The sequence below is a fragment of the Oncorhynchus mykiss genome, chromosome 25, assembly GCF_057628025.1.
Source record: "Oncorhynchus mykiss isolate SJ-2025 chromosome 25, ASM5762802v1, whole genome shotgun sequence".
Classification (NCBI taxonomy): domain Eukaryota; kingdom Metazoa; phylum Chordata; class Actinopteri; order Salmoniformes; family Salmonidae; genus Oncorhynchus; species Oncorhynchus mykiss.
In genome coordinates, this window is record NC_143046.1 from 17,086,757 (window position 1) to 17,102,158 (window position 15,402).

At 44.3% G+C, this 15,402-nt stretch overlaps 2 protein-coding genes across 2 annotated transcripts; both read right to left on the minus strand.

Annotated features, from left to right (window-relative positions):
• Positions 1-1,826: 1,826 nt before the first annotated feature.
• Positions 1,827-9,023, minus strand: LOC149971551 (transforming growth factor beta-3 proprotein-like). Its single transcript, XM_090221548.1, has 4 exons — positions 9,002-9,023; positions 4,218-4,404; positions 3,834-3,969; positions 1,827-1,985 (listed from the first exon to the last, which is right to left on the minus strand). Exons 1-4 carry the CDS (start codon positions 9,021-9,023, stop codon positions 1,827-1,829), a joined length of 504 nt encoding a protein of 167 aa, XP_090077674.1.
• LOC118946009 (uncharacterized) lies at positions 8,562-10,296 on the minus strand. The gene is made up of 3 exons (XM_036969676.2): positions 10,060-10,296; positions 9,813-9,905; positions 8,562-9,214 (listed from the first exon to the last, which is right to left on the minus strand). Exons 1-3 carry the CDS (start codon positions 10,219-10,221, stop codon positions 9,131-9,133), a joined length of 339 nt encoding a protein of 112 aa, XP_036825571.2. The 5' UTR covers positions 10,222-10,296; the 3' UTR covers positions 8,562-9,130.
• Between the last annotated feature and the right edge of the window lie 5,106 nt (positions 10,297-15,402).

Sequence of the window (15,402 nt, forward strand, 5' to 3'; positions counted from 1 at the left end):
GCTGTTTGAAAAAAAAATTGACATTTTTGCCTGTTTTGGTGGGATGGAGTTTTGGCCTGTTTGGTGACAACACCAGTCGGTAAATGAGTTAATAGACCAATAAGAAAGTTCCAAACCTTTCTACCAATAACGGCTAGTTTTCCCCTCCCCACTCAGACCACTCTGACAGTCCTAGCAAAATTCTTGCTAGGAAAATTGCTCTTTGCTAAAAAGCTGTTTGTTGTCAATCAAAATGGTCAAAAAGAAACCATCACAATAAGGTACGTAATTGTTACACAGAAATGATTTGATATTGAGAAAAGCAGCTGCATTGGGCCTTTTTAAAATATCAAAGGGATTCAAAAGGGATTCAATTCGTGGAATGACCCATACATTTTGTTTTGACGGCATTCTGTTTCTCGGAATATAAAGGGAAGTCCCATCAAACCTACCTGAGATGACATAATACACGGAGAGGCCTTGGGGAGACGTGGGGTGGAAGGGATGTCAGATCGTACGTGTACAGCACACACACACAGCAAACAAACTACAAAAGCACACACACACTACACATGCTCTCAATGTCACTGAGTCAGACACACACACACCCAGAAGAGTGTTAATGTGGGATAAGTGCAGGTTGAATATAGTAAGGGGTGGTTAGGTGGAAAGGACTAACAGATGCTGGGGGGGAGCGGGACCTCACTGCAGCACCCCTAATGTCCTCCTCCCCCTACAGAGGCCACACGTCCTTTCCCCAGAAAGGCTGAGGGACTGGGGGAGGAGGATGAGAGGATTCATGGAAGCCCAGTTTGGTTACTTTTTCAAACTCAATGTCCAACTCTCTAGGCATTATCTTATTTTCATCACCTTTCTGTGTTTGGCACATAAAACGGACCGACTTGGTGGCCGACAGCCGACCCACTCTGTTTCTCACTAGGTTCAGTGTCAACCGCTCAAATATAAGTTGAGCCTCAGGGTGGACTTATTTTGGGTTGAGCCCTCTTATCAAAAGTGATTAACGTGGCCAAACTTCAAAGACGATCTAACATATTGTACATGCAACAGCAATCAAGTAAGACGTAAATGTACATGACAGATACGTGTGGTTATAGCTGTGAAAAGACCAATTACGACAGACCTGATTGTTACAAATTTGCTAAGGCTGCAAAATAGCTATCCCCGCACAAAGCTGATGTGTTCCAAATTGGGCCTATGAGCCCACGTCTCTCCCTTCAAAGCCTCTTTCTGTTTTATTCCCTCTCTCCTCTGCTCCCACCACAAATGGGTTTAAATTTGGCGTGAGTGGTCACTGTCTGGAAATCTTTTTCATCCTGTTTACGGCGGGAGATGTCAACCCTCGACCGCAGAGCTGGCTGGAGGCCCCTACTGCCTGGACACACAACCTCACACTCTACCCTACTTTCTTTCGCTTTCCCTCTCTCCTCTATCTCTCAGCCTCATTTCTACTCCTTCCTCTCCCTCCCTCCCAGACCCTTCTCTCCCTCTGCTTCTCTTTCTTTCAGACCATAGTTCAAATCAAAATCATCTCCCTTCAGTATATATGCACAGATCTTAAGTAACAGAGTTACTGGGCCCTTCAGTCAACTTGGTAGAGATCAGAGTCTTATGAAAGTGGGGAAAAGACCCTTTGCTGACGACGATTTTCAGTGTTTCATGCGTGTGAGAAAACAAATCATCTGTGCCAGACTGTGTAAAATGTGTCATAGTGAAATGAAGGGTTGACTATCTAGAGATGGTCAGTATGTCCTTTTTGTTTGAGGACCAAAAGTGGTAGTTTGTTTTGGTTAAAGTCCCTCCTCCTGGCCCGCCGCTGGACTCCTGCGTCAGCGGCACCTGCAGAACTTGACCACCATGTTGGAGAGCTGCTCTACCTTGGGCGTTCGGCCCATGAAGTAAACGATGGTCAGAGGCTCCAGGTCCTGAGGTACGCAGCACGGAGATGCCGACGCCTCAGGGTTCAGCTTGTTAAACAGCAGCAGGATCTGTGTGTGAGGGCAAGAGAAAGTACCACATGAAATATCACATAAAAAAACAATGATAATAGCTGTGACAATGATAATAACAAATTACAGTGGTTTCCTTTCCATTGTATGCTGTAGCGTTAAGATTTCCCATCACCGGAACTAAGGGGCCTAGCCCGAACCATGAAAAACTCCTGTCATCTGCCAAAGCCAGATTCATCAATTGGACTGCCAGATGGTGAAGCGTGATTCAACACTCCAGAGAACGCGTTTCCACTGCTCCAGAGTCCAATGGCGGCGAGCTTTACACCACTCCAACCGACACTTGGCATTGTGCATGGTGATCTTAGGCTTGTGTGTGGCTGCTCGGCCACGGAAACCCATTTCATGAAGCTGCCGATGAACAGTTCTTGTGCTGACGTTGCTTGCAGAGGCAGTTTGGAACTCGGTAGTGAGGTTTGCAACAGAGAACAGACCATTTTTATGCACTTCAGTACTTGGCAGTCCCGTTCTGTGAGCTTGTGTGGCCTACCACTTCGCAGGTGAGTCAATGTTGCTCCTAGACATTTCAACTTCACAATAACAGCACTTACAGTTGACCGGGGCAGCTCTAGCAGGGCAAACATTTGATGAACCTACTTGTTGGAAAGCTGGCATCCTATGACGGTGCCACGTTGAGCTCTTCAGTAAGGCCATTCTACTGCCAATGTTTGTCTATGGAGATTGCATGGCTGTGTGCTCGATTTTATACATCTGTCAGCAACAGGTGTGGCTCAAATAGCCGAAACCACTCATTTGAAGGGGTATCCACATACTTGTGTGTGTGTGTGTGTATATATATCTTGAAAAATACAGCCAGAATGATGCTGTGTTTTGCATCATACCAGCTGTATTTCTGTGTTCTGAAAGTTATAAATCTTAAACTTGATTGCAGACATGCAAAACATTTTGGGACTATATAAACAATGGACTAACGAAACAAATACCAAAATGTTTTTTAGGGTGGAGTTTTCCTTTAACCATACTCTGAGTGTGTGGTAATAAAGACATAAGACCTGAATGTGACAGAGGTGATAGAACATTTATGCCACTGTAGTGGTTGAGGGTTAACTAACCATGTTGTAGTGGTTGGGGGTTAACTAACCATGTTGTAGTGGTTGGGGGTTAACTAACCATGTTGTAGTGGTTGGGGGTTAACTAACCGTGTTGTAGTGGTTGGGGGTTAACTAACCGTGTTGTAGTGGTTGAGGGTTAACTAACCATGTTGTAGTGGTTGAGGGTTAACTAACCATGCTGTAGCGGTTGGGGGTTAACTAACCATGTTGTAGTGGTTGGGGGTTAACTAACCATGTTGTAGTGGTTGGGGGTTAACTAACCATGTTGTAGTGGTTGGGGGTTAACTAACCATGTTGTAGTGGTTGGGGGTTAACTAACCATGTTGTAGTGGTTGGGGGTTAACTAACCGTGTTGTAGTGGTTGGGGGTTAACTAACCGTGTTGTAGTGGTTGAGGGTTAACTAACCATGTTGTAGTGGTTGGGGGTTAACTAACCATGTTGTAGTGGTTGGGGGTTAACTAACCATGTTGTAGTGGTTGAGGGTTAACTAACCATGTTGTAGTGGTTGAGGGTTAACTAACCATGTTGTAGTGGTTGGGGGTTAACTAACCATGTTGTAGTGGTTGGGGGTTAACTAACCATGTTGTAGTGGTTGAGGGTTAACTAACCATGTTGTAGTGGTTGGGGGTTAACTAACCATGTTGTAGTGGTTGGGGGTTAACTAACCATGTTGTAGTGGTTGAGGGTTAACTAACCATGTTGTAGTGGTTGGGGATTAACTAACCATGTTGTAGTGGTTGGGGGTTAACTAACCATGTTGCAGTGGTTGTCAGCGCTCCAGGGGTATGGGCAGCCCTTGTAGCCCTTCGGCTCGTGGATCCACTTCCAGTCCAGGTCCTGGCGGAAGTCGATGTAGAGAGATCGCAGACAGCAGTCCACGTCAGAGTTCCTAAAACAGTTAGAAGACATGGAGAGAAAACACTCTCATTCTGATCCACACAGGCACTTTATCCATTTCAGGACTATAAGCCTCCAATAGATTGATTGCAACATTATTGATGATTGTAATATTGTTATGAACAAATGTGTAGTAGTTCTGTATATCAAAGACCAAAATAAAGAGAAACCTCTAAGTATCTTCTATGGTTGTAGATAACATTACGTTTTTGATATCTGGATCTGAGGTGCTTACCCTACCTGGAGCAGGTGGTGGTGTCTGCGGTGGCCCTCTTCTTGCGGGTCATCTTGCCTGGGTTGTCGACCCTGTCGCTGGGCCTTAAGGTGAGGATGAGGTGGGGGTTCTTGGTACTAAAATCTACCTGGCCCTTAGCCAGCCCTGACCCTGGCCCCCGCAACTGCTGCTGAAGCAGCTCATCATCCAGACCTGAGGAAGAACAGAGTAGGACATGGAGGGACAGGGAAGGGAGCGGAAGTGGGGGGAGAGGAGGAGGGAGAGCGGTCGAGGAGGGAGAGAGAAAGGGACAGTGCATATTTACTTCCAGAAAAGTTAGGACTGCTGTCCAAATGTTTAAAAGGGTGAATTTTAACGTGGAGGTGATGATCACCACGCTGGAATGGTGAATTTTAACGTGGAGGTGATGATCACCACGCTGGAATGGTGAATTTTAACGTGGAGGTGATGATCACCACGCTGGAATGGTGAATTTTAACGTGGAGGTGATGATCACCACGCTGGAATGGTGAATTTTAACGTGGAGGTGATGATCACCACGCTGGAATGGTGAATTTTAACGTGGAGGTGATGATCACCACGCTGGAATGGTGAATTTTAACGTGGAGGTGATGATCACCACTCTGGAATGGTGAATTTTAACGTGGAGGTGATGATCACCGCGCTGGAATGGTGAATTTTAACGTGGAGGTGATGATCACCACGCTGGAATGGTGAATTTTAACGTGGAGGTGATGATCACCATGCTGGAATGGTGAATTTTAACGTGGAGGTGATGATCACCACGCTGGAATGGTGAATTTTAACGTGGAGGTGATGATCGCCACGCTGGAATGGTGAATTTTAACGTGGAGGTGATGATCGCCACGCTGGAATGGTGAATTTTAACGTGGAGGTGATGATCACCACGCTGGAATGGTGAATTTTAATGTGGAGGTGATGATCACCACTCTGGAATGGTGAATTTTAACGTGGAGGTGATGATCACCACGCTGGAATGGTGAATTTTAACGTGGAGGTGATGATCGCCACGCTGGAATGGTGAATTTTAACGTGGAGGTGATGATCGCCACGCTGGAATGGTGAATTTTAACGTGGAGGTGATGATCGCCACGCTGGAATGGTGAATTTTAACGTGGAGGTGATGATCGCCACGCTGGAATGGTGAATTTTAACGTGGAGGTGATGATCGCCACGCTGGAATGGTGAATTTTAACGTGGAGGTGATGATCACCACGCTGGAATGGTGAATTTTAACGTGGAGGTGATGATCACCACGCTGGAATGGTGAATTTTAACGTGGAGGTGATGATCGCCACGCTGGAATGGTGAATTTTAACGTGGAGGTGATGATCGCCACGCTGGAATGGTGAATTTTAACGTGGAGGTGATGATCACCACGCTGGAATGGTGAATTTTAACGTGGAGGTGATGATCACCACGCTGGAATGGTGAATTTTAACGTGGAGGTGATGATCACCACGCTGGAATGGTGAATTTTAACGTGGAGGTGATGATCACCACGCTGGAATGGTGAATTTTAACGTGGAGGTGATGATCACCACGCTGGAATGGTGAATTCCGACCTGACCAGCCAGAATACAGCGCTAGCTGATTATGACAACTTGGTATGAACTTTGAACGACTTTTCACTAAAGAAGAAGTGAAACCTCCTAGACGTGGAGTTATCAACAGCAGCTGTAAACGCACGTGGCCTAGGAAAGGACAGCTAATCTCAGAAGAACGACAGGGTACTTTAAGGTATTCGCTCTGCAACACTACGACCAGAAAGATTCTTCAAAGGACAATGGCAATCACTGCTGGGTAAACCAGTCTTCCATCTTTGACCCATGTATCGAAGTGCAGCTCAGTGTAAATATACAGTTGAAGTCAGAAGTTTACATACACCTTAGCCAAATACATTTAAACTCAGTTTATCACAATTCCTGACATTTAATCCTAGTAAAAATTCCCTGTTTTAGGTCAGTTAGGATCACCACTTTATTTTAAGAATGTGAAATGTCAGAATAATAGTAGAGGGAATTATGTATTTCAGCTTTTATTTATTTATTCACATTCCCAGGGGGTCAGAAGTTTACATGCTACCAAATACTAATTGAGTGTTTTGCCTTTAAATTGTTTAACTTTGGTCAAACATTTCGAGCAGCCTTCCACATGCTACCCACAATAAGTGGGGTGAATTTTGGTCCATTCCTCCTGACAGAACTGGTATAACCGAGTCAGGTTTGTAGGCCTCCTTGCTCGCACACGCTTTTTCAGTTCTGCCAACAAATGTTCTATGGGATTGAGGTCAGGGCTTAAGCCATTTTGACACAACTTTGGAAGTATGCTTGGGGTCATTGTCCATTTGGAAGACACATTTGCGACCAAACTTTAACTTCCTGACTGATGTCTTGAGATATTGCTTCAATATATCCACATCCTTTTCCATCCTCATGATGCCATCCATTGTAGCACCATTAGGTGTAAAAACTTTACTTATCCAGTTGCGGCCCACTTCTTGGAGGCAGGCCACTCGATTTCGTCTCTGCGTTATATTGGCATCGAACATGTCACCCTCCCTAGGAGAGGGGTTGACCTTGATAATTTATTGTTAAAACGAGAGGCTGCCTGGATCTTTAATCTAAAGACCCTTGCGCCCTTTGGTCTCAACGTAGACTTTGATCTGAAGCCATTCTTGTGATTATTGTGACTTTGCCATTGTAATTGTGTGTAAACTTGTATAGTCAAATTAATCTATGATCGTATGCTATCCATTTGTTTTGTATGCTGTTCTTTGTATGACATTTTAATATTTGATTATTAACCAATGATATTAGGCCACTCCTGGCCATGATTACAGACACCTGTGTCTTTTGACACTATATAAACGAGTCATCCCACAGTGTTTGTGATTATACCCTGATGAAGACAGCTTGGCTGTCGAAACGTTGGTATTACATTTTTGCATCTGAGCTCCAAGAGTGTGCGGCTGTCTTTTATTATCAAGCTTTGGTACAATCCCATCCTTAGAAAATGAATCCTCCTTTTGATTATTTTATATGGATATCAGAGGGAAAAACGTCCACTATAGCAAAAAGGTCTGATGCCATTCTTTCATTCCTTGGCAAGAAAAATATTATCCAGAGCTGTGGGACAGTAACTTCAGTGTGCAATGCAATGTGTGTGTGTGTGTGTGTGAGAGAGAGAGGTGGCATGTGAGAGCTAGTGGGTGGTGTGCCACCACAGTGATGGGTGTGTGTTATTCAGTACACACACGAATACATATTTCTGGAGATTTTCCCCACCACAAAAATGTTTGCACAGGCCTCCCTTCTATCCTCAGGTAAGTATTATGTTCAAACATATTAAACCACCGTTTCATACCCAGTCGCTATTGAAAAGCAAAAAAGTGATAAATGGAGTTTGCTAATTCCTTGGCTTGTCATATTTGACTGACATGGTCTCATTTGTCTTCCCTTTAGTTATTTCTATAACTGTGACATGTCTCCTAAGTGTGTGTCCTACGTAAATGTAACACACTTGTCCCACTCCTAGAACTTACTGAAATGTTTTCATTCAGTTATAAGAAACGAGTAGCCCAGTTATCCAGTCCCACCATGTCTCGGTCTTTCTCTCTCCCTCTTCTTGACACTTTCATTGTTAATTACAGTTCAGAAGCCCGGGATTGTTAATCTGTCAGCGGAGGCTTTTATTGCAGTTTCCTCATCCCATTATGCTGTTATTATAGTTTCGGCTCCAAGGCTGTAATTGCAGTAAGTAGAAGGGATAGGTACGAGCGAGAGAGGGGGAAGGGGGGGGGGGGGGGGGGGGGGGACAGAGAGATAAAAAGAGAGGGATGGAGGGAGAGAGAGAGAGGGAGGTAGAGATGGAGGTAGAGAGAGAGGGAGAATGAGACGCAGTCAGCCCAAAAGCTTGTGGCGGGCGGACAGGCTTTTTTCTCTCCTGGCAAGGTTTCTGAAAATAATAACACTGTATAGGAAGATTGGGAACACTTTGTTGTTTCAACATGAACGTTAATGCTGTGCCCCAAAGCTTCAGACAGTGTGCCCCCCCCATAGTCGCTCAGAGCAAATTTTTCCTATGTGGATCTAGGGTTGCTTGGCAACAGCCAGTGCTTCTGACTGTCTGACCTGGGGGTGAATGGATCAAATGGGTCTAGTGGTTAGTTGTGGCATTGCAATGCGTGGGTAGAAAAATACTTCCTCTAAAACAACTTATCCCTGGCTGGAGCTTTTTCTCTTTCCCTCAGTCCAAAATATAGTCATGGATTGCCACGTCATCTAGCTCTCAGCAGTTCTCCTGACCTGCGACAACAAACTCAAGGACATGGTTTGGTGATTTATCACAATTTGACATTACCTTTCATTCATGAGTGGATATACTACCGGTATGCATGTTTAACTGTATTGGAGGTCTGAACCTGGATTTATTTGTCTGTGTAACTTAATTACAAGGGAAAGTATTTTAGGGTGTCAAGGAAACCAAGGAATTATACTTTGTATTAAATTAATAAATTAAACAAAATCATCTCCCAGATATTGGACAACATAGAAGCATTCAGATCCGTTCTGTGGTTTTCTGGGGGCAGCGGTGTATTCACATCCCATTGCCACATGTACTGTACTATATAACCACTTCAACATATATTTCTTCCTATACAGTCTTTAACAGGATTCCATTTTTTCCCCCTCACTTCTAATGCCAGCAGTCCCATACAATGAATGGTTGGTGTGAGATGGTGGAGATGGGCAAATGGGGGGGTTACCGTGTGGATACGTGGTGTACATCTAAGAGCCCATGTTGGGGGTAACCAACCCCCCCAACCACTCTCCTCTATGCCTCATCCTCATTCAGCAGCATGTTGGGGGTAACCAACCCCCCCAACCACTCTCCTCTATGCCTCATCCTCATTCAGCAGCATGTTGGGGAACTCACAGCCAGACTCTGGGCACTGCAGACAGCCCTCCAGCACCTTCACCTGGACAGAAGAGAGACAGATACACTTCACATCACCTGTGGTTACTCTTTGTGCGTGTGTGTGCCAATTAGGGCCAGGAAGATACTCGTTAGTATCGTGGCAAGGAAACAAAACACAAAGCGGATTTAACTTCTTTAGAAAAACAGCCCTAATGTTGGAAACAAACATCATTATGTCGTCATCTGGAGTCACATGTATTTATTTCCAAGCTATAGCACACACTATTTTACATACAGCAGGTTTTTAAAGGACCAAAGAGTTTGGTCTGCTTCATGTTTTTATTTTTGCCATGGAAAACATCTTGCGCTGCTGGTATTGTCACAGCCCTAGTGACAATAGGGTTATAGGTTACACAATACACTGTGTTTACATAGGAAAGGAATGGAAACCTACAATCACACAACCTACAATTTATCAAGCAGACTGAAACAGCCAGAGAGAATGTGACTGGGACTCTACCTAACCTGAACACTAGATGTCCTCATATTCCCCTTGTAATAAAAGCAGTGTGCAGCCGATTCACCAAAATAGGAGTTGATAGAACTATGACTCAAGTAATGAAGACCAATATCAGGTTATTATTTATGGTGAACCTCACCTCCAGCAAAACCCTGTGTATTTTACACAGGAAGTCTTCATTCTTCTCATAGTCTGTGACCAGTTCTGCAGGTGAGCCCTGGAAAAGACCCAGCTGGAGAAAGACCACAGTTAGGAATTAGTATAAGACAGTAATATTGCCATACAACCACAATCACTAGAACAAGAATCAAGACTTAGAATTCAGGTAAAACTTATCTGTATTAGATAGACCAAAGAATAGCTGTAAGACTAGTTAACTATTCTACCTCTGTTGGATACAGTAGCTTTAAATGACTTAGTTTAAGAGCCAAACGGTAGTAAACAGAGCAAACGGAACAAAACAGGAAGGGACCATAGAGAATGATAGATGCCTCTAGTGGCCAAAAGAGCTTCTTAGCATAGACAAAACAATTGAGGGCATCCAACATTTCAATGAAGTCAACTGGGTGGGACTTCCAATTTCATTGGCTAATCCCTCCTGTTGTAGTCATGTCCAACTGGGTCATCAGGAGGAATCATCCAATAGTGAAGAATAAAATGGACTACAATGGAGATAGCATGGGCAGTGCCATTGAGGCTGTCACCACTGAGGTATAATAATAACTGGAGACTGCATCAAAGATGTCTGACCATTGTTTAAAAGGTGATCTACTCATGTTTGCATACGCCGATTCATTGAATATCTATATCCGGTTGATACGGACCAACATTACACGCTCAATAGCACTCAGTGTGCACAGGGAGCATCGTGAGCAGTGATGACATCACGTCATCTTAGAACATGGCAGATGTTCGATGAATATAAAATGTTAGTATCTTCGGCTGTAAGTGATGGAGAAAACAAAATCAGCCTAAGAGACAATTATTAGAATTATTCAATGGATGTTTTGAGCACAATGTTTTATTTGGAATGTTCAAATTTGACTTCTCTATGTGGCAATGTATGAACATTGTCTTTCTGGGCCGTGTCAGGTAAACTGCAGTACTGAAGCAGAACTGTAGGAGCAGTCGAAACTGTGCTTCTAAACCAGAACGTTGCACCCTTGTGGACTACAGGAAAAGGAGCACCGAGCAAGCCCACATTCTCATCGACGGGGCTGTAGTGGAGCAGTTTGAGAGCGTCAAGTTCCTTGGCGTCCACATCACCAACAAACTAACATGGTCCAAGCACATCAAGACAGTCATGAAGATGGCACGACAAAACATATTCCCCCTCAGGAGACTGAAAAGATTTGGCATGGATCCTCAAAAGGTTTTACAGCTGCAGCATCGAGAGCATCCTGACGGGTTGCATCACTGCCTGGTATGGCAACAGCTCGGCCTCTGACCGCAAGGCACTACAGAGGGTAGTGTGTACGGCCCAGTACATCACCGGTCAGAGGAAGGCCCTAAAAATTGTCAAAGACTCCAGCCACCCTAGTGATAGACCGTTCTCTCTGCTACCGCACGACAAGTGGTACCGGAGCGCCAAGTCTAGGTACAAGAGGCTTCTAAACAGCATCTACCCCCAAGCCTGAACAGTTAATCAAATGGCCACCCCAGACTATTTGCATTGACCCCACCTCTACACTGCTGCCACTCTCTGTTATTATCTATGCATAGTCACTTTAATAACTCTGCCTACATGTACAGTTGAAGTCGGAAGTTTACATACACCTTAGCCAAATACATTTAAACTCAGTTTTTCACAATTCCTGACATTTAATCCTAGTAAAAAATCCCTGTTTTAGGTCAGTTAGGATCACCACTTTATTTTAAGAATGTGAAATGTCAGAATAATAGTAGAGACAATTATTTCTTTCAGCTTTTATTTCTTTCATCACATTCCCAGTGGGTCAGAAGTTTACATACACTCAATTAGTATTTGGTAGCATTGATTTTAACTTGGGTCAAATGTTTCAGGTAGCTTTCTACAAGCTTCCCACAATAATTTGAGTGAATTTTGGCCCCTTCCTCCTGACAGAACTGGTGTGTAGACCTCCTTGCTCACACACACTTTTTCTGACCACAAATATTCTATGGGATTGAGGTCAGGGCTTTGTGATGGCCACTCCAATACCTTGACTTTGTTGTCCTTAAGCCATTTTGCCACAACTTTGGAAGTATGCTTGGGGTCATTGTCCATTTGGAAGACCCATTTGCAACCAAGCTTTAACTTCCTGACTGATGTCTTGAGATGTTGCTTCAATATATCCACATAATTTTACTCCCTCATGATGCCATCTATTTTGTGAAGTGCACCAGTCCCTCCTGCAGCAAAGCACCCCCACAACATGATGCTGCCACCTCCCATGCTTCATGGTTGGGATGGTGTTCTTTGGCTTGCAAGCCTCCCTCTTTCTCCTCCAAACATAACAATGGTCATTATGGCCAAACAGTTCTATTTTTGTTTCATCAGACCAGAGGACATTTCTCCAAAAAGTATGATATTTGTCCCCATATGCAGTTGCAAACTGTAGTCTGGCTTTTTTATGGCAGTTTTAGAGCCGTGGCTTCTTCCTTGCTGAGCGGCCTTTCAGGTTATGTCGATATAGGACTTGTTTCACTGTGGATGTAGATACTTTTGTACCTGTTTCCTCCAGCATCTCCACACAGTCCTTTGCTGTTGTTCTGGGATTTATTTGCACTTTTCCCACCAAAGTACGTTCATCTCTAGGAGACAGAATGCGTGTCCTTCCTGAGCGGTATGACGGCTGCGTGGTCCCATGGTGTTTATACTTGCGTACAATTGTTTGTACAGATTAATGTTGTACATTCAGGTGTTTGGAAATTGCTTCCAATGATGAACCAGACCTGTGGATGTCTACAATCTTTTTGGTTTATTCCTTTTGATTTTCCCATGATGTCAAGCAAAGAGGCACTGAGTTTGAAGGTAGGCCTTGAAATACATCCACAGGTACACCTCCAATTGACTCAAATTATGTCAATTAGCCTATCAGAAGCTTCTATAGCCATGACATAATTTTCTGGAATTTTCCAAGCTGTTTAAAGGCACAGTCAACTTACTGTATGTAAACTTCTGACACACTGGAATTGTGATGTAGTGAATTATAAGTGAAATAATCTGTCTGTAAACAATTGTTGGAAAAATGACTTGTCATGCATGAAGTAGATGTCCTAACCATCTTGCCAAAACTATAGTTTGTTAACAAGAAATTTGTGGAGTGGTTGAAAAACAAGTTTTAATGACTCCAATCTAAGTGTATGTAAACATCTGACTTCAACTGTACATGTTACCTCGACACCGGTACCCCCTGTATATAGCCATGCTATTGTTATTTACTGCTGCTCTTGAATTAAACATCTTAAACATCATTAAACAGCTCTCGAAATAAACATCTTCCTAGCAGTATTTTGTAAACTGTCCCCTCCAAAAATCACAAAAACCGAGAAGTTCCGTTTTTTTTTATATAGTTTTATTTTTTTGTATATATTTTTCTGTACTCATTGTCTTGGTATTATACAGGTCATCCATTTTTTTCATTTTTTTTTTGTGAATTTTACCCCTTTTTCTCCCCAATTTCGTGGTATCCAATTGTTTGGTAGCTACTATCTTGTCTCATCGCTACAACACCCGCACGGGCTCGGGAGATACGAAGGTTGAAAGTCATGCGTCCTCCGATACCCAACCAAGCCGCACAGCTTCTTAACACAGCGCGCACTGAGCCCGGCCCGCCACAGGAGTCCCTGGTGCGCGATGAGACAAGGATATCCCTACCGGCCAAACCCTCCCTAACCCGGACGACGCTAGGCCAATTGTGTGTCGCCCCACGGACCTCCCAGTCGCGGCCGGTTACGACAGACCCTGGGCGCGAACCCAGAGTCTCTGGTGGCACAGCTGGCGCTGCAGTCCCTTTACCACTGCGCCACCCGGGAGGCCCCATACAGGTCATTCTTACAGGTAAATGGTAATTACAGACCTGTGACCAATACAACCCACGGGTCACCCTCACAAGAAACCACTAACCCACAAACATGCATTACACACACACACACACACACAATTTAAACGTATTGAACAAAAAATAATGTTACATTTTTTACCACAATCCCTCTTCCTCCCCCCATCTTAACCCTCTAGACACATCCCACCAACACTTATTTTGAAAAATAATATGATAATACTAGTGTTTACCATAATTAGAAAATACAAATACAAAATGGAGGAAGGCAACTAATGAGACGAGTCAAGCAATTGTTCTGTTGAGAGGAAGAAACCAGACTGGCGATAAGGTCCAAGGCCCTGAGGGCGACCTCCTTGCGCTGACAAAAGAAACAGTTAACATACTGCAAGTACAAATCAGATGACCAAGCGCTGGCAAGCATTAAACTCAAGCGAAGCCATTTGACAGAGAGGAAAGTACGTTTCTCTAGTTCATTCAGTTCATCGTCCAAATTCTCCCATGACTGCATTTAGTTAACACAGCCAGGCCCGGGTCATTTAGTTAACACAGCCAGGCTCGGGTCATTTAGTTAACACAGCCAGGCTCGGGTCATTTAGTTAACACAGCCAGGCCCAGGTCATTTAGTTAACACAGCCAGGCCCGGGTCATTTAGTTAACACAGCCAGGCCCAGGTCATTTAGTTAACACAACCAGGCCCGGGTCATTTAGTTAACACAGCCAGGCCCGGGTCATTTAGTTAACACAGCAAGGCCCGGGTCATTTAGTTAACACAGCCAGGCCCGGGTCATTTAGTTAACACAGCCAGGCCCAGGTCATTTAGTTAACACAACCAGGCCCGGGTCATTTAGTTAACACAGCCAGGCCCGGGTCATTTAGTTAACACAGCAAGGCCCGGGTCATTTAGTTAACACAGCCAGGCCCAGGTCATTGTTAACACAGCCAGGCCCAGGTCATTGTTAACACAGCCAGGCCCAGGTCATTGTTAACACAGCCAGGCCCGGGTCATTTAGTTAACACAGCCAGGCCCGGGTCATTTAGTTAACACAGCCAGGCCCAGGTCATTGTTAACACAGCCAGGCCCAGGTCATTGTTAACACAGCCAGGCCCAGGTCATTGTTAACACAGCCAGGCCCAGGTCATTGTTAACACAGCCAGGCCCAGGTCATTGTTAACACAGCCAAGCCCAGGTCATTGTTAACACAGCCAAGCCCAGGTCATTGTTAACACAGCCAGGCCCAGGTCATTGTTAACACAGCCAAGCCCAGGTCATTGTTAACACAGGTCAACTATGAACAAGTACGCATACAGAGAGATGAGTATAGGTTTCAGGAAGGTGATAAAACTAAAAACACACTGGTTTAAAACCAAAGAAGGAGAGGCCAGGGAACCCATCATTGAACAAACGTATGGCACAAACAACGCTGGGGATGTGTGCTGGCTAGGATGGAACAATCCCAGAATTGTTTTTTAGGTTTTGATTAACAGCTCTCTGTAAGGATCTCAGCTATCTGTAAGGATCTCAGCTAAGGCCACTAGATCAGTCTTTCAGTCTCCATGACTACAGGAGAGACGGATATTACCAACCAATCCATGTGGACACTGATTTGGGCTCAATAGAATGATTTCCCAGACTCAGATTAAGCCTACTCCTAAAATGCATGCTCAATTAAGGATCGCCATTCAAGGTGCTTCTTAGTCCAGGAA